Source organism: Pseudophryne corroboree, chromosome 5 (assembly GCF_028390025.1).
Source record: "Pseudophryne corroboree isolate aPseCor3 chromosome 5, aPseCor3.hap2, whole genome shotgun sequence".
NCBI classification, from domain to species: domain Eukaryota; kingdom Metazoa; phylum Chordata; class Amphibia; order Anura; family Myobatrachidae; genus Pseudophryne; species Pseudophryne corroboree.
In genome coordinates, this window is record NC_086448.1 from 816,583,328 (window position 1) to 816,607,755 (window position 24,428).

The following is a 24,428-nucleotide window of genomic DNA, read 5'->3' on the forward strand; positions in this document are numbered from 1 at the left end:
AAACTGAGGCTCTTAACACCATTTTTGGCCGTAAATATGGGCCCACCTAGCATGGCCAGGTGACCTCATTAGGTGGATCCCTAACATTCTTAAAGTTCAAGTCCAGAACACGGGACACACCGAGTCGGTTGGGTTTGTACTGTAACGTTGTCATTCAGTCAGGGGGCGTGGCCAGCACATGGCGCCGTAATGCCCTGTTACAGCATTGCAATACATGAATTGCTTAGATGGACCGCTAGTGAAACAGCTTTTTCACAAAGGTCAAACCTCCCACGGCAACTTTGCACCATGTTAAATCCATGCTGCAATGCAAGTGGGGGAGATGTAACATCTGCAGAGAGATTAGATTTGGGAGGGGAGTGTCCCAACTTGCTGAAAGCTACCCAGCATTTGTGGCATACTTACCGACATTTTCTTTCTCCTCTCCGGGAGAAGCCCGGAGAGGAGACGCTGCAGTGACTTCGGGGGGCGGGTCCGGACTGTGACATCACTAAACCCCGCCCGCCGGATCGGGAAATGCCGCGATTCGCGGGTCTGCGGGGAGGGGGCGGGGCTAAAATGACGCGATTTGCGTCATTTTAACCCCTTCTCCACCCGACGGACCCGCGAATCGGGAGGTTATCTCTCCATCCTGCTCGCATCACTAGGGTGCGAGCAGGATGCGGGAGACCTGCCCACTCTTCCGGGGGTGCGGGGGGCTACCCCAAAAAACGGGAGCCTCCCGCAGCTTCCGGGAGAGTAGGTAAGTATGATTTGTGGGCTACATGCGAAAGCAGCCAGTATTTACCCTGCAAAAATAATACATGTATCTGCACCACTTGCATTGCGGCACAATTGTTCCAGATACAAAATTACTTGCTTTTTTTTTTTTGGGCTGTGCTTTTGCTGTGCTTCCAACTCAGCCCCAAGGGATGGACAATTTTATTTTATTGCTTATTCTCACAAGTATTGGTCTAATCGTGTTAGTTAATTGAAAATGATTTATTAGCAGTTATTTATATTGGGTCTTGTTCAGGTTTCATAGCAATCCAAAAAAGCAAGCAACTGGGCAAAACCATGCTGCACTGCAAGTGGGACAGATGGAACATGTGCAGAGAGACGAAACATGTGCAGAGAGACTTACATTTGGGTGGTGTGTGTCCAAACTGAAATCTTAATTGCAGTGTAAAAATAAAGCAGCCAGTATTTACCCTGCACAGAAACAATATAGCCCACCATAATCCAACTATGTCTGCACATGTTACGTCTGTCCCACCTGCACTGAAAATGGTTTTGCCCACAGCACTTTACAGAGAATATTTGGACATTCACATCAGTCTCTGCCCCAGTGGAGCTTACAGTCTATATTAGCCTACCTCATGTAGACATATACACACATAGGGGACATTTTAATCAGGAGCCAATTAATCAGCTAATATGCTTTTGCCCATGGTGGGAATCAAACCCAAGACCTCAATGCTTTGAAGCAGTAATACTAACCACTACGCCATCTCTGCTACTCATTGAAAGTTTTTTCTTTTAACAGACATAGTCAAAAAGAGACTGAGAAGCGCACTATAGACTCCATATCTCCAGATGGCAAAAATGTGACTTTAACGGCGCCATTGGTGTACAAGCACTTGGGTATATCAGTCACTCTACCTGATAACACTGTGTTTGAAGCAAGAGCAGAAGTAGGTGTACTTACCAGGAACATCCTCGTCAGAGGGAGTACCAATGTGGAATGGAGCGACACAATACCAGCATGTCCAGATGGATTTGATACCGGTAAATATCTGATTTATCTGCGGAAAACCCACCAGGCAGGCTAGGTTTTCAGTCAACTACTGGTACTGGTGATTCTGCACCCAGGCCCAATGGGAAAAAAAGTATTGGAACTAAAGCAAAGATTAAATGTTACAAAAATATCTAGTGGTTCTGCCCCATCACTCACTCAAAGGTTAATTAAAGTATACTTTGGAGAACACTGGCGTGCGGTGAGGTGAGGCAGACCCTTTCCTGTCATACTAATGTTTAAACCAGAGTTTTGACTACATAAATCTTATGAAGAATATAAAGAATATAGTGGATATATCTTCTTTGTATTATTGTAATCATTTTTATAGTCAAAACTCTGGAGTAAAAAGTAGAGATGAGCGGGTTCGGTTTCTTTGAATCCGAACCCGCACGAACTTCACTTTTTTTTTCACGGGTCCGAGCGACTCGGATCTTCCCGCCTTGCTCGGTTAACCCGAGCGCGCCCGAACGTCATCATGACGCTGTCGGATTCTCGCGAGACTCGGATTCTATATAAGGAGCCGCGCGTCGCCGCCATTTTCACACGTGCATTGAGATTGATAGGGAGAGGACGTGGCTGGCGTCCTCTCCATTTAGATTAGATTTAGAAGAGAGAGAGAGAGAGAGATTGCTGTGATACTGTAGATTAGAAGAGAGTGCAGACAGAGTTTAGTGACTGACGACCACAGTGACCAGTGACCACCAGAGACAGTGCAGTTGTTTGTTTTATTTAATATATCCGTTCTCTGCCTGAAAAAAACGATACACAGTCACACAGTGACTCAGTCTGTGTGCACTGCTCAGCCCAGTGTGCTGCACATCAATGTATTGTATATAAAGCTTATAATTGTGGGGGAGACTGGGGAGCACTGCAGGTTGTTATAGCAGGAGCCAGGAGTACATGATAAATAATATTATATTAAAATTAAACAGTGCACACTTTTGCTGCAGGAGTGCCACTGCCAGTGTGACTAGTGGTGACCAGTGCCTGACCACCAGTATATTAGTAGTATTGTATACTATCTCTTTATCAACCAGTCTATATTAGCAGCAGACACAGTACAGTGCGGTAGTTCACGGCTGTGGCTACCTCTGTGTCGGCACTCGGCAGGCAGTCCGTCCATCCATAATTGTATTATAATATATACCACCTAACCGTGGTTTTTTTTTCATTCTTTATACCGTCGTCATACTAGTTGTTACGAGTATACTACTATCTCTTTATCAACCAGTGTACAGTGCGGTAGTTCACGGCTGTGGCTACCTCTGTGTCGGCACTCGGCAGGCAGTCCGTCCAACCATAATTGTATTATATACCACCTAACCGTGGTTTTTTTTTCATTCTTTATACCGTCGTCATACTAGTTGTTACGAGTATACTACTATCTCTTTATCAACCAGTGTACAGTGCGGTAGTTCACGGCTGTGGCTACCTCTGTGTCGGCACTCGGCAGGCAGTCCGTCCATCCATAATTGTATTATAATATATACCACCTAACCGTGTTTTTTTTTTCATTCTTTATACCGTCGTCATACTAGTTGTTACGAGTATACTACTATCTCTTTATCAACCAGTGTACAGTGCGGTAGTTCACGGCTGTGGCTACCTCTGTGTCGGCACTCGGCAGGCAGTCCGTCCAACCATAATTGTATTATAATATATACCACCTAACCGTGGTTTTTTTTTCATTCTTTATACCGTCGTCATACTAGTTGTTACGAGTATACTACTATCTCTTTATCAACCAGTGTACAGTGCGGTAGTTCACGGCTGTGGCTACCTCTGTGTCGGCACTCGGCAGGCAGTCCGTCCAACCATAATTGTATTATATACCACCTAACCGTGGTTTTTTTTTCATTCTTTATACCGTCGTCATACTAGTTGTTACGAGTATACTACTATCTCTTTATCAACCAGTGTACAGTGCGGTAGTTCACGGCTGTGGCTACCTCTGTGTCGGCACTCGGCAGGCAGTCCGTCCAACCATAATTGTATTATATACCACCTAACCGTGGTTTTTTTTTCATTCTTTATACCGTCGTCATACTAGTTGTTACGAGTATACTACTATCTCTTTATCAACCAGTGTACAGTGCGGTAGTTCACGGCTGTGGCTACCTCTGTGTCGGCACTCGGCAGGCAGTCCGTCCATCCATAATTGTATTATAATATATACCACCTAACCGTGGTTTTTTTTTCATTCTTTATACCGTCGTCATACTAGTTGTTACGAGTATACTACTATCTCTTTATCAACCAGTGTACAGTGCGGTAGTTCACGGCTGTGGCTACCTCTGTGTCGGCACTCGGCAGGCAGTCCGTCCAACCATAATTGTATTATAATATATACCACCTAACCGTGGGTTTTTTTTCATTCTTTATACCGTCGTCATACTAGTTGTTACGAGTATACTACTATCTCTTTATCAACCAGTGTATAGTGCGGTAGTTCACGGCTGTGGCTACCTCTGTGTCGGCACTCGGCAGGCAGTCCGTCCATCCATAATTGTATTATATACCACCTAACCGTGGTTTTTTTATACCACTTAACCGTGGCAGTCCGTCCATAATTGTATACTAGTATCCAATCCATCCATCTCCATTGTTTACCTGAGGTGCCTTTTAGTTCTGCCTATAAAATATGGAGAACAAAAAAGTTGAGGTTCCAAAATTAGGGAAAGATCAAGATCCACTTCCACCTCGTGCTGAAGCTGCTGCCACTAGTCATGGCCGAGACGATGAAATGCCAGCAACGTCGTCTGCCAAGGCCGATGCCCAATGTCATAGTACAGAGCATGTCAAATCCAAAACACCAAATATCAGAAAAAAAAGGACTCCAAAACCTAAAATAAAATTGTCGGAGGAGAAGCGTAAACTTGCCAATATGCCATTTACCACACGGAGTGGCAAGGAACGGCTGAGGCCCTGGCCTATGTTCATGGCTAGTGGTTCAGCTTCACATGAGGATGGAAGCACTCAGCCTCTCGCTAGAAAACTGAAAAGACTCAAGCTGGCAAAAGCACCGCAAAGAACTGTGCGTTCTTTGAAATCCCAAATCCACAAGGAGAGTCCAATTGTGTCGGTTGCGATGCCTGACCTTCCCAACACTGGACGTGAAGAGCATGCGCCTTCCACCATTTGCACGCCCCCTGCAAGTGCTGGAAGGAGCACCCGCAGTCCAGTTCCTGATAGTCAGATTGAAGATGTCAGTGTTGAAGTACACCAGGATGAGGAGGATATGGGTGTTGCTGGCGCTGGGGAGGAAATTGACCAGGAGGATTCTGATGGTGAGGTGGTTTGTTTAAGTCAGGCACCCGGGGAGACACCTGTTGTCCGTGGGAGGAATATGGCCGTTGACATGCCAGGTGAAAATACCAAAAAAATCAGCTCTTCGGTGTGGAGGTATTTCACCAGAAATGCGGACAACAGGTGTCAAGCCGTGTGTTCCCTTTGTCAAGCTGTAATAAGTAGGGGTAAGGACGTTAACCACCTCGGAACATCCTCCCTTATACGTCACCTGCAGCGCATTCATAATAAGTCAGTGACAAGTTCAAAAACTTTGGGTGACAGCGGAAGCAGTCCACTGACCAGTAAATCCCTTCCTCTTGTAACCAAGCTCACGCAAACCACCCCACCAACTCCCTCAGTGTCAATTTCCTCCTTCCCCAGGAATGCCAATAGTCCTGCAGGCCATGTCACTGGCAAGTCTGACGAGTCCTCTCCTGCCTGGGATTCCTCCGATGCATCCTTGCGTGTAACGCCTACTGCTGCTGGCGCTGCTGTTGTTGCCGCTGGGAGTCGATGGTCATCCCAGAGGGGAAGTCGTAAGCCCACTTGTACTACTTCCAGTAAGCAATTGACTGTTCAACAGTCCTTTGCGAGGAAGATGAAATATCACAGCAGTCATCCTACTGCAAAGCGGATAACTGAGTCCTTGACAACTATGTTGGTGTTAGACGTGCGTCCGGTATCCGCCGTTAGTTCACAGGGAACTAGACAATTTATTGAGGCAGTGTGCCCCCGTTACCAAATACCATCTAGGTTCCACTTCTCTAGGCAGGCGATACCGAGAATGTACACGGACGTCAGAAAAAGACTCACCAGTCTCCTAAAAAATGCAGTTGTACCCAATGTCCACTTAACCACGGACATGTGGACAAGTGGAGCAGGGCAGGGTCAGGACTATATGACTGTGACAGCCCACTGGGTAGATGTATGGACTCCCGCCGCAAGAACAGCAGCGGCGGCACCAGTAGCAGCATCTCGCAAACGCCAACTCTTTCCTAGGCAGGCTACGCTTTGTATCACCGCTTTCCAGAATACGCACACAGCTGAAAACCTCTTACGGCAACTGAGGAAGATCATCGCGGAATGGCTTACCCCAATTGGACTCTCCTGTGGATTTGTGGCATCGGACAACGCCAGCAATATTGTGTGTGCATTAAATATGGGCAAATTCCAGCACGTCCCATGTTTTGCACATACCTTGAATTTGGTGGTGCAGAATTTTTTTAAAAACGACAGGGGCGTGCAAGAGATGCTGTCGGTGGCCAGAAAAATTGCGGGACACTTTCGGCGTACAGGCACCACGTACAGAAGACTGGAGCACCACCAAAAACTACTGAACCTGCCCTGCCATCATCTGAAGCAAGAAGTGGTAACGAGGTGGAATTCAACCCTCTATATGCTTCAGAGGTTGGAGGAGCAGCAAAAGGCCATTCAAGCCTATACAATTGAGCACGATATAGGAGATGGAATGCACCTGTCTCAAGTGCAGTGGAGAATGATTTCAACGTTGTGCAAGGTTCTGATGCCCTTTGAACTTGCCACACGTGAAGTCAGTTCAGACACTGCCAGCCTGAGTCAGGTCATTCCCCTCATCAGGCTTTTGCAGAAGAAGCTGGAGGCATTGAAGAAGGAGCTAAAAGGGAGCGATTCCGCTAGGCATGTGGGACTTGTGGATGCAGCCCTTAATTCGCTTAACAAGGATTCACGGGTGGTCAATCTGTTGAAATCAGAGCACTACATTTTGGCCACCGTGCTCGATCCTAGATTTAAAGCCTACCTTGGATCTCTCTTTCCGGCAGACACAGGTCTGCTGGGGTTGAAAGACCTGCTGGTGACAAAATTGTCAAGTCAAGCGGAACGCGACCTGTCAACATCTCCTCCTTCACATTCTCCCGCAACTGGGGGTGCGAGGAAAAGGCTCAGAATTCCGAGCCCACCCGCTGGCGGTGATGCAGGGCAGTCTGGAGCGACTGCTGATGCTGACATCTGGTCCGGACTGAAGGACCTGACAACGATTACGGACATGTCGTCTACTGTCACTGCATATGATTCTCTCAACATTGATAGAATGGTGGAGGATTATATGAGTGACCGCATCCAAGTAGGCACGTCACACAGTCCGTACTTATACTGGCAGGAAAAAGAGGCAATTTGGAGGCCCTTGCACAAACTGGCTTTATTCTACCTAAGTTGCCCTCCCACAAGTGTGTACTCCGAAAGAGTGTTTAGTGCCGCCGCTCACCTTGTCAGCAATCGGCGTACGAGGTTACATCCAGAAAATGTGGAGAAGATGATGTTCATTAAAATGAATTATAATCAATTCCTCCGCGGAGACATTGACCAGCAGCAATTGCCTCCACAAAGTACACAGGGAGCTGAGATGGTGGATTCCAGTGGGGACGAATTGATAATCTGTGAGGAGGGGGATGTACACGGTGATATATCGGAGGGTGAAGATGAGGTGGACATCTTGCCTCTGTAGAGCCAGTTTGTGCAAGGAGAGATTAATTGCTTCTTTTTTGGGGGGGGTCCAAACCAACCCGTCATATCAGTCACAGTCGTGTGGCAGACCCTGTCACTGAAATGATGGGTTGGTTAAAGTGTGCATGTCCTGTTTTGTTTATACAACATAAGGGTGGGTGGGAGGGCCCAAGGATAATTCCATCTTGCACCTCTTTTTTCTTTTCTTTTTCTTTGCATCATGTGCTGATTGGGGAGGGTTTTTTGGAAGGGACATCCTGCGTGACACTGCAGTGCCACTCCTAGATGGGCCCGGTGTTTGTGTCGGCCACTAGGGTCGCTAATCTTACTCACACAGCTACCTCATTGCGCCTCTTTTTTTCTTTGCGTCATGTGCTGTTTGGGGAGGGTTTTTTGGAAGGGACATCCTGCGTGACACTGCAGTGCCACTCCTAGATGTGCCCGGTGTTTGTGTCGGCCACTAGGGTCGCTAATCTTACTCACACAGCTACCTCATTGCGCCTCTTTTTTTCTTTGCGTCATGTGCTGTTTGGGGAGGGTTTTTTGGAAGGGACATCCTGCGTGACACTGCAGTGCCACTCCTAGATGGGCCCGGTGTTTGTGTCGGCCACTAGGGTCGCTAATCTTACTCACACAGCTACCTCATTGCGCCTCTTTTTTTCTTTGCGTCATGTGCTGTTTGGGGAGGGTTTTTTGGAAGGGCCATCCTGCGTGACACTGCAGTGCCACTCCTAGATGGGCCCGGTGTTTGTGTCGGCCACTAGGGTCGCTAATCTTACTCACACAGCTACCTCATTGCGCCTCTTTTTTTCTTTGCGTCATGTGCTGTTTGGGGAGGGTTTTTTGGAAGGGCCAACCTGCGTGACACTGCAGTGCCACTCCTAGATGGGCCCGGTGTTTGTGTCGGCCACTAGGGTCGCTAATCTTACTCACACAGCTACCTCATTGCGCCTCTTTTTTTCTTTGCGTCATGTGCTGTTTGGGGAGGGTTTTTTGGAAGGGGCATCCTGCGTGACACTGCAGTGCCACTCCTAGATGGGCCCGGTGTTTGTGTCGGCCACTAGGGTCGCTTATCTTACTCACACAGCGACCTCGGTGCAAATTTTAGGACTAAAAATAATATTGTGAGGTGTGAGGTATTCAGAATAGACTGAAAATGAGTGTAAATTATGGTTTTTGAGGTTAATAATACTTTGGGATCAAAATGACCCCCAAATTCTATGATTTAAGCTGTTTTTTAGTGTTTTTGGAAAAAAACACCCGAATCCAAAACACACCCGAATCCGACAAAAATAATTCGGTGAGGTTTTGCCAAAACGCGTTCGAACCCAAAACACGGCCGCGGAACCGAACCCAAAACCAAAACACAAAACCCGAAAAATTTCAGGCGCTCATCTCTAGTAAAAAGTCTATGGCAGGTGACGTAGTCCACATCTCTGATCAATACTCACCAAATTTCCAGCTGCACCTGTGTATAATGCCCACATGTATATACTGCTGCACCTGTGTATAATGCCCACATGTATATACTGCTGCACCTGTGTATAATGCCCACATGTATATACTGCTGCACCTCTGTATAATGCCCGCATGTATATACTGCTGCACCTGTGTATAATACCCACATGTATATACTGCTGCACCTGTGTATAATGCCCACATGTATATACTGCTGCACCTCTGTATAATGCCAGTCTTAGGGAAAGAGCGAGAGACAGTGGCAGGGAGAGACAGTGGCATAGAGGGTGAGAGTGTCAGGGAGAAAGACAGTGTCAGGAAGAGAGAACAAGAGAGACAGTGTCAGAGAGGGAAGAGATAATGGCAGGGAGAGAGAGGGAGAGACTGTTAGGGAGAGAGAGAGGGGGGTAAGAGACAAAGGGAGACAGTGTCAGGGAGAGAGAAACACAGTGTCAGAGAGAGAGAGTGAGAAGAGACACAGTGTTAGGGGGAGAGAGAGACAGTGTCAGGGAGAGAGACAGTGTCAGGAAGAGAGATACAGCATCAGAGAGAGGGAGAGAGGCACAGTGTTACGGGAGAGAGACTGTCAGGGAAAGAGAGAGGGAGAGAGATAGTGTCAGGGAGAGAGAGGGAGAGACAGTGTCAGAGAGAGAGGGAGGGAGAAGAGACACCGTATTAGGGAGAGAGAGACAGTGTCAGGGAGAGAGAAGGAGAGACAGTCAGGACAGTCAGGGAGAGACAGTGTCAGGAAGAGAGGGAGAGAGAGAGTGTCAGGAAGAGAGAGGGAGAGACAGTGTCAGGGAGAGAGAGACAGCATCAGAGAGAGATAGAGAGAGGCACAAAGTTAGGGAGAGAGAGACAGTAGGTCTAATTCAGATATGTTTGTAGATGTGGTAAATGTAGCATGTGGTATCCCCCAGAACTTACAGGACTCATGCTCCCTTCAACTGACATGTACATTGCCTTATTGTACCAGGTGCTCCATGTAGGACCCTATGAGAACCTGTGTAGCCCAGACTTTTTGCCAAAAAGGACAGCTGTATACTCTGGGCTGCCATATAAACAGACATAACCTGCAGCTTTACCCTTTCCCCCCTTTTTCTTGGAGCCTAGCAACAGTGGATGGTGTGATGGAGGACACAGCCCACACCTCTCATCTGATTGGCCAATCCCTAGAGAGAACCCAGAGGAAGGGTGGAGTGATGGAGAGATTGGTGTGAGGACTGGGGGGTGCTGTAAGCTGGGACAGCAGAGAGGACAGCAGAACAAGCAGTGGGATCCTGAGTGAGTTGCAGAGGCTGAGTTCCTGTGTGTCAGTTCCAGAGTATCCTGTCAGCCCTAGTATCATTGTGCAAGTCCCAGCAGCAAGGAACTCCTCTGGAGAGAGAGGGAGTGAGATCAGTGAGGTTTCATCAGTAACAGCTCACTGCCCATATAAGAACAGAGGAAGTAGCAGCTACAGAGAATGCCCTATCCATGCAGAGACAGTGCTGTGAATACAGCAGCCAGAGACAGCACTGAGAGGTAACTCCATCCTCAGGGAGGATTCTGTACAAGTAAACAGGCTCCCTGCTCACACACTGTCTACAAACATTGCAGCTGGCACTACTCCAGGAGTATAGAACCACTTTGTCTGTGGCACAGCATAACTTGTTGCCAGCAATAGCACAAACTGCCTCCTCTTACATGAAATGCCCTAAGTCTTAGTAGAAAGGACAGCACACACAGTGCTGGTGCCACCGTTGCTTATCTGCCAGGCCTTACAGACCAGTGACATTGTAAATCAGATGAACTGTGACAGCCAGGTTACAGTGCAAAGGAGGCCTGAACAGAACTACCCAGAGTGAATGGAAAAGGCAGTGGATCAGTTTTCCCTCAGTGTGGCCACAGAGAGGACAGGCCTTTATTTACACTACAGGGACATGTCTAAGAAAGACTAAATATATATATGCATATATATCCACGTGTGGACACACTCTAAAGGGGGTTACAGACCTGTGCACAGGCGGAAGAACATAAGTTGTACTAATACTTCTGAATACATGGGATACTCAGTAAGGGTAATCAGATAATTGTAACTGGTAACAAACTGTTTTTCTTATGCATGCATATTTTGATGGTAACAGCTTGAATATTTGAGTTAAGGTTTGAATAGTATAATAAGTCAATATAACCAATTCAGGTAAACGTGCATAACTGCTGAGAAGGACGGTGATGGGATATGCAACACCTGAATAATTAAACAGTCTATGACAGTATTGGCATAATCTACGGTGTGAAGACCAACTGTTTATTATCTGTACTTGATGATTTACTGTAACGTATTACTATTATTCAAGTTGTTTGATTTTCCCACTGCCTTTAATAAACCGAAGTTGAGTTGACTGCTCCCTGAACAACCCACTTGTGCAGACGTATATCCCTTACATCTCCGAAGTATCGTGAACGAACTTCCATCTTAAGTTGGTATCCCGGTACACAGATAGTGTAAAGCGGACATAATTACCAGGTAAAAGATCATCTACTCACCCAATAACATTGTCCTTTATTTGCCCGGGTATCACATTTGGCGTCACGAACAGGATCCGAGTGCAATCAGGAGAAAACTCACTAATTGAAAGATGGAACAACAACAGGCTGCAGGAGGAGGAGCACCACCGGTAGTACAGAACCAGGAACAAGAACAACAGGCAACCCCGGCAACGACACCGAATGCTCCAATAACCTTACCCTACTACTTTGGGGCGCCGTGGCTTCCAACCTATAGCGGAGATGCCAACAAGCCACAGTGTACCACGTTTACAGAATTCAAAAATAAACTCAAATCTATGTTCCGGTTGTATACCTTGAACGAACAGCAGAAAGTCGAGATTCTGGTAGGTCAACTCACAGGGTCAGCTCTAAGAGAAGTCATATCCTGGCCCACTGAAAACAAGAAAGAGGTAGACCAGATCTTAAAGAGATTGTCCACTACTTTTGAGACAAAAACCCTCCCCGAGTTAAAAATGAAGCTGTATGCGCGCAAACAGCAACTGGGCGAGACCCTCCGAGACTACGCCCTGAGTTTACAAGAAACACTAAGAGCGATCCAAGCAGTTGACAAAGATGAAGTCAGAAATGCAGACGAAGCGCTAACGATTCAGTTTATTGAAGGAGCCTCAAGGGAGAGTGTCAAAACCCAACTACGACTACTCAAAATGCAAATGCCGGGGAAAACCTTCCTAGACTTCAAGGAAGCCGCCATCACAATAACTGGCAACCAATCGGGAAGAGAAGAAGAGTACCCAGAGCTGGTGGACTTCAGAGAATCCTCAGAGCTGATGGGAGCTACTGCTTCCAGTCCCGAAAGACCGAAACGAGTCAGAGATCCAGTGGTGCAGAGTAGTCAGCACCCCTCAGGAGATCAGATACAAACCCTACGCAAGCAGATGGAAGAGTTAACGGTGGGGATGGCAGAGGTCCAGAGAGAAATGCGACTCCTAGCGAGACCACCGATACCCAATTCTGGAGAACCTAGATGGAGGTCCGAGCGACAGAGGTCGGCCAGAAGACGCTGGGAACCACCTCCAGAGTACGGGCGGCGGCCTTCAGACCAGTTCGACAGCCAGGGTCGTCCCGTTTGTCATCGATGCCAGGCAATAGGGCATATTGAGAGGAACTGCGACCAGATCGAACATTTAAACTCCAATGCCCCGAGGACGGAGACCGAGCCTCGGGGGACACAATAAGGTTAAAACCAACCTCTGAAGAAGGATGGCCACACTATGGCAGGCAATGCCATATAAATGCAGATGAGTTAACCGACATATTAAATACCGACACTCCTGTCCACACAAGGAAAATTTCAGGAAAGGTCATCTGGTTTCATGTGCGACGTGGGTATGGATTCATCAATCGTGATGACACCAAGCAAGATACATTCATTCATTATACGGCCATACAGAGGAACAACCCCAGAAAATACTATCGCAGCCTGGGAGAGGGAGAGATGGTGGAATTTGACATAATCAGGGGAGAGAAAGGTCTACGAGCAATCAACGTCACGGGTCCAGGTGGTGCTCCAGTGAAGGGCAGCAGGTATGCAGCAGATCGCAGGCATTATTGGTGCCATCCACACCGTGGAGGTCATCCACGTCACTACCGATGCCATGGAGATGGAATGTATTCCACAGAAAACGTGACAGAAAGTGTAAACCAGAGGCCATCTGTATGCAGTCAACAGGATCCTAATGCCGAATCGCAGAGTGCATTATTGGGAAGAACAGCTAACCTTGAGAAACCAAGTGGATATACGCAACAGAACCTGCAAGAAACTGTTCGGTCGTTTCGGTGTGGACCTACGATGATGGAAGACACCAATTCCAATACGGCCTACCTCAATCCGGCTCATTCAAACGCTACTGATCAGGACCGGGAAGTAGAAGTAGTGACCCACAAGGCCACAGAGGAAGACTTAGAATCCTCTAAACCCAATGCATCAGATTCAGTTATGCTCATCCCTAAACCTCACCATGCTGCAAAAACCCAGGGGGAAGCTAAAGAGGCCGTGAAATGGCTCTTTCCAGAGTTGCATCGTCCTGACTATGAGTACACCTCAATGAGTGGTGAAGAATTTATCTCACTGTTGCAGCAGGCATCGAGAAAGCCAGGGAAGAGGCGCACAGGGGTTCTAGCCCATTAGTTATAGACCCTTCTCATGTCTGATCTGTAATGATTATACTAATGTGATTTTCAAACTTGTTTGCTCTACAGTTACTAAATGCATTGAGGTTTAAAACATAATTGTTTCAGTACCTGCAACCCAATGTATTTCATGTCAGTAAAATGTCAATGTTGTGAAAAAAAAATGACTTTATGACTATGTGGAGAGACGAATGCGTGAGGACACGCATCATTCAAGCGGGGTTGAGTGTGGTATCCCCCAGAACTTACAGGACTCATGCTCCCTTCAACTGACATGTACATTGCCTTATTGTACCAGGTGCTCCATGTAGGACCCTATGAGAACCTGTGTAGCCCAGACTTTTTGCCAAAAAGGACAGCTGTATACTCTGGGCTGCCATATAAACAGACATAACCTGCAGCTTTACCCTTTCCCCCCTTTTTCTTGGAGCCTAGCAACAGTGGATGGTGTGATGGAGGACACAGCCCACACCTCTCATCTGACTGGCCAATCCCTAGAGAGAGCCCAGAGGGAGGGTGGAGTGATGGAGAGATTGGTGTGAGGACTGGGGGGTGCTGTAAGCTGGGACAGCAGAGAGGACAGCAGAACAAGCAGTGGGATCCTGAGTGAGTTGCAGAGGCTGAGTTCCTGTGTGTCAGTTCCAGAATATCCTGTCAGCCCTAGTATCATTGTGCAAGTCCCAGCAGCAACAGCAAGGAACTCCTCTGGAGAGAGAGGGAGTGAGATCAGTGAGGTTTCATCAGTAACAGCTCACTGCCCATATAAGAACAGAGGAAGTAGCAGCTACAGAGAATGCCCTATCCATGCAGAGACAGTGCTGTGAATACAGCAGCCAGAGACAGCACTGAGAGGTAACTCCATCCTCAGGGAGGATTCTGTACAAGTAAACAGGCTCCCTGCTCACACACTGTCTACAAACATTGCAGCTGGCACTACTCTAGGAGTATAGAACACTTTTGTCTGTGGCACAGCATAACTTGTTGCCAGCAATAGCACAAACTGCCTCCTCTTACATGAAATGCCCTAAGTCTTAGTAGAAAGGACAGCACACACAGTGCTGGTGCCACCGATGCTTATCTGCCAGGCCTTACAGACCAGTGACATTGTACATCAGATGAACTGTGACAGCCAGGTTACAGTGCAAAGGAGGCCTGAACAGAACTACCCAGAGTGAATGGGAAAGGCAGTGGATCAGTTTTCCCTCAGTGTGGCCACAGAGAGGACAGGCCTTTATTTACACTACAGGGACATGTCTAAGAAAGACTAAATATATATATGCATATATATCCACGTGTGGACACACTCTAAAGAGGGCTACAGACCTGTGCACAGGCGGAAGAACATAAGTTGTACTAATACTTCTGAATACATGGGATACTCAGTAAGGGTAATCAGATAATTGTAACTGGTAACAAACTGTTTTTCTTATGCATGCATATTTTGATGGTAACAGCTTGAATATTTGAGTTAAGGTTTGAATAGTATAATAAGTCAATATAACCAATTCAGGTAAACGTGCATAACTGCTGAGAAGGACGGTGATGGGATATGCAACACCTGGATAATTAAACAGTCTATGACAGTATTGGCATAATCTACGGTGTGAAGACCAACTGTTTATTATCTGTACTTGATGATTTACTGTAACGTATTACTATTATTCAAGTTGTTTGATTTTCCCACTGCCTTTAATAAACCGAAGTTGAGTTGACTGCTCCCTGAACAACCCACTTGTGCAGACGTATATCCCTTACATCTCCGAAGTATCGTGAACGAACTTCCATCTTAAGTTGGTATCCCGGTACACAGATAGTGTAAAGCGGACATAATCACCAGGTAAAAGATCATCTACTCACCCAATAACATTGTCCTTTATTTGCCCGGGTATCACATAGCACATCTACGATCAGTTTCAGGGGGAGCCCAGCACATGGCTAGTCTGCCCCGCATGTCTGTTCCCCCCCAGGCGAGGGTGCGCATCGCACAGCGGCGATGCTTTTGTGCCCGCTGAGTAGCTCCCTGCGAGCGCAGCTCCTGCTCGCTGGTAGGCCGCTACTCGCCGCATCCCAGGTTGCAGCAGCTGCGTGTGACATCACGCAGTCGCCGCGGCCCACCCCAGCAACGGTCCGTTGTCAGGACCGTGCCCCACCAACGGTGTTCTAACGCCGTTGGCACGCCCCCTCCTGCCCTACGACCGCCTCTGCCTGTCAACCAGGCAGAGGCGGTCGCAGCCCTGAGATGCTTTTAGCATCTCACTAGGCTCCCGGGGTGCGCACGCACAGTGCACCCGACAAAGTAATTCAGACTGCGATCTCTGCCACGATGCAGTGTGAATTACCCCCAGTGTCAGGAAGAGAGAGTGTCAGAGAGAGAGAGCGAGAGGAGTAAGAGAAGAGTGTGTTAGGGAGAGACAGGGGAGAGGGAGCGAGCAGGAGAGACAGTGACACTGAATACACAATCCAGGTCTGTCCTGGGGGCGGGCACTTCTCTGTATTAGGCCCCGCCCCTAAACACCCGTGATTCGCGTCACTGCTAAGCTGCTGGCCCTGGTAAGGAATGGGGGTCAGGGTGTCTTGATACAGGCCCCCAGCAACACTAGGGGGGGGTTTCTGTCTAGGAAAGTCTGTGACTACTAAGTGGCGTCGGGAGCGGGACCTTTACAGCTGTAACTTACAGAGCTCCAGTGTACACTGCAGCAGAAGAGCCTGTGGATCCAGTGTTACAGGCAGCATCATGGTCTGAGGGGAGCTGCTCTGGAAGAGCCATGAGCCGAGTCCCACCAAGGTAGCGTCTAGTTTCTCTTCGTGCAGAGGACCTTTCCCATAACCCCCTGGGTCCATGTCACAATCTATTTGGAATAGAAAAGTGTGGCGAGCGAAGCGGCGCGGAGCGAGACACCGAGCCCGATGCGTGGCGAGCGAAGCGAGCCCGCGAGGGTCCAATGCTGCATATAAAAAAATAAATACCCCAAACGATCGGAGAACGAAGAAAACATTTAGGACGTGACACTCGTTGTGTCACGTCCAGGTCCTTTGCACGAAGGCAAGATAGACACAACCGTCCCACCAATAGAGATAAGTATGGGGCGGATGCACAGGGGCTGGTCGGGCAGGAAACTAACTAGGCTTCCAATCAGGAAGAGTTAGCAAGCAGTTGTCACGCCCCCTCTGGATCCGTCCCTGCATCAGCTGTCACATCTCTGTCGTTAGAGGTGCCTCATTCCCCCAATTTTCTCAATGGGTTTCTCCTGCCTGCGGCCGTGGCCCCGCCCCCCACTTCCTACAGATTATAATTGTCAGCTGCCATCCAGGAATGGCTATGATATTTACTGTAAATGTTAGTAGAATAATACAAAGAAGTAATTTGTTATAAATATCATCTTTGTATTATTGTAATCATCATATTGGAATATGACAGGGGAGGCACTGCCTCCCCTGCCTCTCCTGACTGCACGTCCCTGCGCTGCACCTGTGTATAATGCCCACATGTGTATATACTGCTGCACCTGTGTATAATGCCCACATGTGTATACTGCTGCACCTGTGTATAATGCCCACATGTGTATACTGCTGCACCTGTGTATAATGCCCACATGTATATACTGCTGCACCTGTGTATAATGCCCACATGTGTATATACTGCTGCACCTGTGTATAATGCCCACATGTATATACTGCTGCACCTGTGTATAATGTCCACATGTATATACTGCTGCACCTGTGTATAATGCCCACATGTATATACTGCTGCACCTTTGTATATTTCCCACATGTATATACTGCTGCACCTGTGTATAATGCACACATGTATATACTGCTGCACCTTTGTATATTTCCCACATGTATATACTGCTGCACCTGTGTATAATGCACACATGTATATACTACTGCACCTGTGTATAATGCCCACATGTATATACTGCTGCACCTGTGTATAATGCCCACATGTGTGTATACTGCTGCACCTGTGTATAATGCCCACAAACGGGCTCTAAAAACCCACCTATTCATCAAAGCGTACCCTTCTAATGCATAACCCAGAGCTGAAGCCGCGCCTCCACCCCCTGCCTCATGCCGTGAACATCTCAGCTTTGCTTGCATACTGCCATCAGGCTACGTCCCGCTTGCCTGAACCTCTTGTCATCTGTCTGTCGCCCCTCCCCAATAGATTGTTAGCTCTTCAGAGCAGGGCCCTCTTTCCTCTTGTTATCTATGCCCTAGTCTCAACACATTTCACTCACAGCTCTCCCCTACTCAACGACCATTTTTATCCTGCTAGTAAAGGCTCATCTTCATCTATGACCACCAGCCTCTAGTAGTACGATGATCACTCCCTCAATACTTACATCTTAGCTGTACTATGTCTTGAGAATGTGTGGTGCTCTGTTACCTGTACTCTATTTCTGTTATTTATTTACTGTAATGCAATGTTTTGTCCCCTGTACTGTCCTTTGTACGGCGCTGCGAAACACATGTGGCGCCTTATAAATAAAATGTAATAATAATAATAATAATGTATATAATGCTGCATCTGTATATAATGCCCACATGTATTTACTGCTGCACGTGTGTATAATAGGGATGTGCACTTGAAATTTTTCGGGTTTTGTGTTTTGGTTTAGGGTTCGGTTCCGCGGCCGTGTTTTGGGTTCGACCGCGTTTTGGCAAAACCTCACCGAATTTTTTTTGTCGGATTCGGGTGTGTTTTGGATTCGGGTGTTTTTTTCAAAAAACCCTAAAAAAACAGCTTAAATCATAGAATTTGGGGGTCATTTTGATCCCAAAGTATTATTAACCTCAAAAACCATAATTTCCACTCATTTTCAGTCTATTCTGAATACCTCACACCTCACAATATTATTTTTAGTCCTAAAATTTGCACCGAGGTCGCTGGATGACTAAGCTAAGCGACCCTAGTGGCCGACACAAACACCTGGCCCATCTAGGAGTGGCACTGCAGTGTCACGCAGGATGGCCCTTCCAAAAAACACTCACCAAACAGCACATGACGCAAAGAAAAAAAGAGGCGCAATGAGGTAGCTGTGTGAGTAAGCTAAGCGACCCTAGTGGCCGACACAAACACCTGGCCCATCTAGGAGTGGCACTGCAGTGTCACGCAGGATGGCCCTTCCAAAAAACACTCCCCAAACAGCACATGACGCAAAGAAGAAAAAAAGAGGCGCAATGAGGTAGCTGTGTGAGTAAGATAAGCGACCCTAGTGGCCGACACAAACACCTGGCCCATCTAGGAGTGGCACTGCAGTGTCACGCAGGATGGCCCTTTCAAAAAACACCCCCCAAACAGCACATGACGCAAAGAAAAAAAGAGGCGCAATGAGGTAGCTGTGTGACTAAGATAAAAAAAACCACGGGTAGGTGGTATACAATTATGGATGGACGAGCGACTGCCGACACAGAGGTAGCTACAGCCGTGGACTACCGTACTGTGTCTGCTGCTAATATAGACTGGATGATAATGAGATGAAATCAATATATATTATATCACACTAGTACTGCAGCCGGACAGGTAGATATATTTATTATGTAATGACTGATGACGGACCTGCTGGACACTGTCAGCTCAGCAGCACCGCAGACTGCTACAGTAAGCTACTATAGTAGTATGTATAAAGAAGAAGGAAAAAAAAAAACACGGGTAGGTGGTATACAATTATGGATGGACGAGCGACTGCCGACACAGAGGTAGCTACAGCCGTGGACTAACGTACTGTGTCTGCTGCTAAGATAGACTGGATGATAATGAGATGAAATCAATATATATTATATCACACTAGTACTGCAGCCGGACAGGTAGATATATTTATTATGTAATGACTGATGACGGACCTGCTGGACACTGTCAGCTCAGCAGCACCGCAGACTGCTACAGTAAGCTACTATAGTAGTATGTATAAAGAAGAAAGAAAAGAAAAAAACCACGGGTAGGTGGTATACAATTATGGATGGACGAGCGACTGCCGACACAGAGGTAGCTACAGCCGTGGACTACCGTACTGTGTCTCCTGCTAATATAGACTGGATGATAATGAGATGAAATCAATATATATATATATATATAATATCACTAGTACTGCAGCCGGACAGGTATATATATTTATTATGTAATGACTGATGACGGACCTGCTGGACACTGTCAGCTCAGCAGCACCGCAGACTGCTACAGTAAGCTACTATAGTAGTATGTATAAAGAAGAAAGAAAAAGAAAAAAACCACGGGTAGGTGGTATACAATTATGGATGGACGAGCGACTGCCGACACAGAGGTAGCTACAGCCGTGGACTACCGTACTGTGTCTGCTGCTAATATAGACTGGATGATAATGAGATGAAATCAATATATATATATATAATATCACTAGTACTGCAGCCGGACAGGTATATATATTTATTATGTAATGACTGATGACGGACCTGCTGGACACTGTCAGCTCAGCAGCACCGCAGACTGCTACAGTAAGCTACTATAGTAGTATGTATAAAGAAGAAAGAAAAAAAAAAAAACCACGGGTAGGTGGTATACAATATTATATATATATTATATACAATTATATATATATATATATATATATATATATATATATATTAAACTCACTGGTGGTGATTATTAAACTGGTGGTCAGGTCACTGGTCACACTATCAGCAACTTGCAAGTAGTACTCCTAAGCAGACAATCACAATATATATTATACTGGTGGTCAGTGTGGTCACAATGGCAGTGTGGCACTCTGGCAGCAAAAGTGTGCACTGTACGTTATATGTACTCCTGAGTCCTGCTCTCAGACTCTAACTGCTCCCCACTGTCAGTGTCTCCCCCACAAGTCAGATAATACAGTCACACTATCTATCACTTCAGCAAGTAACACTAGTACTCCTCCTAATGCTCCCCAAAATTACTACTGTGTCTCTCTCTACTGTCTCACTCTCTTCTCTATAAACGGAGAGGACGCCAGCCACGTCCTCTCCCTATGAATCTCAATGCACGTGTGAAAATGGCGGCGACGCGCGGCTCCTTATATAGAATCCGAGTCTCGCGATAGAATCCGAGCCTCGCGAGAATCCGACAGCGGGATGATGACGTTCGGGCGCGCTCGGGTTAACCGAGCAAGGCGGGAAGATCCGAGTCGCTCGGCCCCGTGTAAAAAAAACTGAAGTTCGGGCGGGTTCGGATTCCGAGGAACCGAACCCGCTCATCCCTAGTGTATAATGTAATGCCCACATGCACCCTCTGGCTCATAAATTGTGTGTATATCTGGCTCTGGTACTAGCCAATGCCTCCTTACCCATTTACCTCATTCAGGATAAATAAATATATATATATATTTATTTATTTATTTTTCTCACGTAAAATAAAAACGCTTTATACTTCATTATGACACCATGAGCAGTCATTGGTGGTCATTCCGAGTTGTTCGCTCGCTAGCTGCTTTTAGCAGCATTGCACACGCTAGGCCGCCGCCCTCTGGGAGTGTATCTTAGCTTATCAGAATAGCGAACGAAAGAGTAGCAGAATTGCTACTAAATATTTTCTTGCAGTTTCTGAGTAGCTCCAGAAACTGCAGTAGCTTGGTCCATTTAGTTCCTGGTTTGACGTCACAAACACGCCCTGCGTTCGTCCAGCCACTCCCCCGTTTCTCCAGACACTCCCACATTTTTCCCTGACACGCCTGTGTTTTTTAGCACACTCCCGGAAAATGCTCAGTTACCACCCACAAACGCCCCTTTCCTGTCAATCACTCACCGATCAGCAGTGCGACTGAAAAGCACCGCACGAACACCAGCAAATCTACTAAGTTTTGTGTAAAACAACTTAGCGCATGCGAGCTGCGTACCATGCGCATGCGCATTTAGCAACAAATCGCAGCATAACGAAAATCGGCAACGAGCGAACAACTCGGAATGACCACCATTATCTTTTTCGGGAAGAATAAGAAATGAAGTAAAAATTTATGCTGTATTTTAAACCTATGAAATTGGGTCAGGCTATAGTGATGTAAGTCACAGAGGGTCTTGAGGGGGTTATGTTTCATAAGATACACTCCTGGCTGTCCACAAAGGACAAATTATATATTTTTTCATGCTGACAATTTACTTGGACTGTTCAGTTTTGGAAAGCATGGCAGTGGCGCACCCAGGGGGGGTTTCCGAGTACCCAGAAACCCCCCTCCACTAAAAAAAAAAAAAAAAAATTTTTTTTTTTTTAGCTGCATGAGTATTATTAATGACTGTCTAGCGTCCTCTGCAGCCTGCTGTCTTCCTGGTGGCACTTGCAAGTGCAATAAAAGTTTACTTTATTTTAATTATAGTACATATATATCCATGTGCCTACATATATACACATGTATATACATACATATAAACACACACACACACATATGATATATATATATACATGTGTATATATATGTGTACTGTATGTGTGTGTGTATATATATATATATATATATATGTATGCATGTTTAATATGCTATGTATATGTGTATATGGGTTCACTACGATCTCCCGGCGGCCGGCCTCCCGGCGACCAGCATACCGGCGCCGGGAGGCCAGCCGCCGGCTTACCAACAGTGTGGCGAGCGCAAATGAGCCCCTTGCGGGCTCGCTGCGCTCACCACGCTACGCGCGCCACACTATTCTATTCTCCCTCCAGGGGGGTCGTGGACCCCCACGAGGGAGAATAAGTGTCGGTATGCCGACGGTCAGGCTCCCGGCGCCGGTATGCTGGTCGCCGGGAGCCCGACCGCCGGCATACTGAAAGACCACCCGTGTATATGTATGTGTGTGTGTATGTATATATATGTATATATATATATGTGTGTGTAGATATATGTATATATATATATGTGTAGATATATATATATATATATATATCTACACACACACACACACACACACACACACAGACACACTAGTTTTACGGACCCAGCATATACTGGGTCACCTCAGTCCCCACCCCCGTGATTGGCTCCGCCCAGTTCTGGAAACCCCCCCATGCAAATCCTGCGTTTGCCACTGCATGGGGGAAATGTAATAGGGTGTGAGAATCAGAAAGTGAGAGAAATCAATGAAAACAAGTCTCTGAAAATATATAAAGACATATACAGTATATACATGCTCTTATCCATTTTTTATTGCCAACTCTTCATTCAGGTGAATTTGCGACGCAAACTTGTTTCCAGGGCAGGTTTGGTGAAGAAATAGGAAGCGACCAGTTTGGAGGATGTATAATGTTTCATGCTCCACAGCCAGATAAACTTCTGTCCATTGGAAGAATAGAATATGTGGAGGTATGTGCCTAAATAACAAGAAATAATGGCTTAAAGGCATTATATGACATGATATAAAAATAAAAATGTTCCAACTATCCTTTGTACAGTACTGTATATATGACTTGAGTCCCATAACATTTATTGTCCATACAGCTTATGTCATTGGATCCTAAAAGTGGTCCTCAAGGCACCACAACACTCCAGATTTTAGGGATATCCCTGCTTGCGCACAAATGATATAAATAAATTGACTGAGGCACCTGTGCTTTAGCATGGATAGCCTTAAAACATGGACTGCTGGGATATCTTGAAAACCGTGAGGTTTGGGAACCACTGGCTTATGTATAAGGATGGTATTCAGTATACCGGTTGTTGGGATCCCGACACACAGTATACCGGCGCCGGAATCTCGACAACCGGCATACCGACACCTTTTCTCCCTCTTGAGGATCCATGAACCCCTGGAGGGAGAATAGATAGCGTGGTGCGCGCAGCACGCCACCGTGCCCGCAAGGGGCTCATTTGCGCTTGCCCCGCTGTCGGCAAGTTGGCGGTCGGGATCCCGGCACGCCGGTATGGTGACCACCGTGGACCCGGCCACCGGCAACTCATACCACACCCATGTATAATGCTGGGGACACAGTTATCCTCATGTTACAGCTTGTGGCCCAAAAGTGACAGGACCATGTAATATACCCATCAAAATAAGTGAGGATCATTGTTGGCATTTTAGAAAATGTGGTCGTAGATTAGCGTTATTGCTCTGTGTTAGTGATAATTATTCCCAGCAGCGTTTATCCATTTATCCTGAATCTTGGCTCTTGCACCAAGAAAGACTTGGTAGACTAATTGCAGTAAAATTCTATTCTCTTAAATTTTAACATAAAATACAGTAATATTGTATTTCTAATTATTTCTGTATGTTTAATGAATGTATTCGTAGTGTCAAACCATTTGCAAGATTGTTACTGTAAGTTTGTAAGTTAATTTAGGGTGAAGTAAACCCAATTGAGATGACGCATAAAAGTTCTCGAAAAATCTAAAGACTTCACACGTTTATGAGAATGGAAGGTCTTTGAGATGGGTTTGGCTCAATATGCTGGCGGTTGGGACGACGGTGGTCTAATTACCGACCCACCCCACTCAGCCTAGCCGTAACCTACCTGGTAGTGCCTAAACCTATCCCCCACTACCCACAGCCTAAACCTATCCCTCCCCCTGCAGCCTAACTCTAATCATCCCCGAAGATGTCTAAACCTAACCCCCCCCCCCCCTCCCCGCAGCCTAACACCAACCCCCACCCTCCACCCCACCCGGTGTTGCAGCCTAACCCTAACCCTCGCCGCAAAGCCCCAACCTAACCTCCCCTCCTCCGTGGCTTACTTCTCCGGAGGGCTGACAGTCACTTGTTCAGGATCCCAGCTGCCGGGTTGTCTACACTGGGATTGTTGCCC

The 24,428-nt window shown here is 46.7% G+C and overlaps 2 protein-coding genes across 2 annotated transcripts in view; both read left to right on the plus strand.

Annotated features, from left to right (window-relative positions):
• PKHD1L1 (PKHD1 like 1) overlaps positions 1-24,428 on the plus strand; it is a 330,520-nt gene that overhangs the window by 164,412 nt on the left and 141,680 nt on the right. Inside the window, exons 47-48 of the mRNA XM_063925269.1 lie at positions 1,526-1,767; positions 22,856-22,992. Coding sequence (XP_063781339.1) covers positions 1,526-1,767; positions 22,856-22,992 — 379 coding nt within the window. The remainder of the gene's footprint in view (positions 1-1,525; positions 1,768-22,855; positions 22,993-24,428) is intronic.
• On the plus strand, positions 10,832-15,418 carry LOC134928593 (uncharacterized). The gene is made up of 2 exons (XM_063924496.1): positions 10,832-14,539; positions 15,391-15,418. Exon 1 carries the CDS (start codon positions 11,626-11,628, stop codon positions 12,730-12,732), a length of 1,107 nt encoding a protein of 368 aa, XP_063780566.1. The 5' UTR covers positions 10,832-11,625; the 3' UTR covers positions 12,733-14,539; positions 15,391-15,418.

Bases quoted from the DNA above. Each gene is read 5' to 3' on its own strand.
- LOC134928593 (XM_063924496.1), top strand. From the start codon at position 11,626: ATGGAACAACAACAGGCTGCAGGAGGAGGAGCACCACCGGTAGTACAG.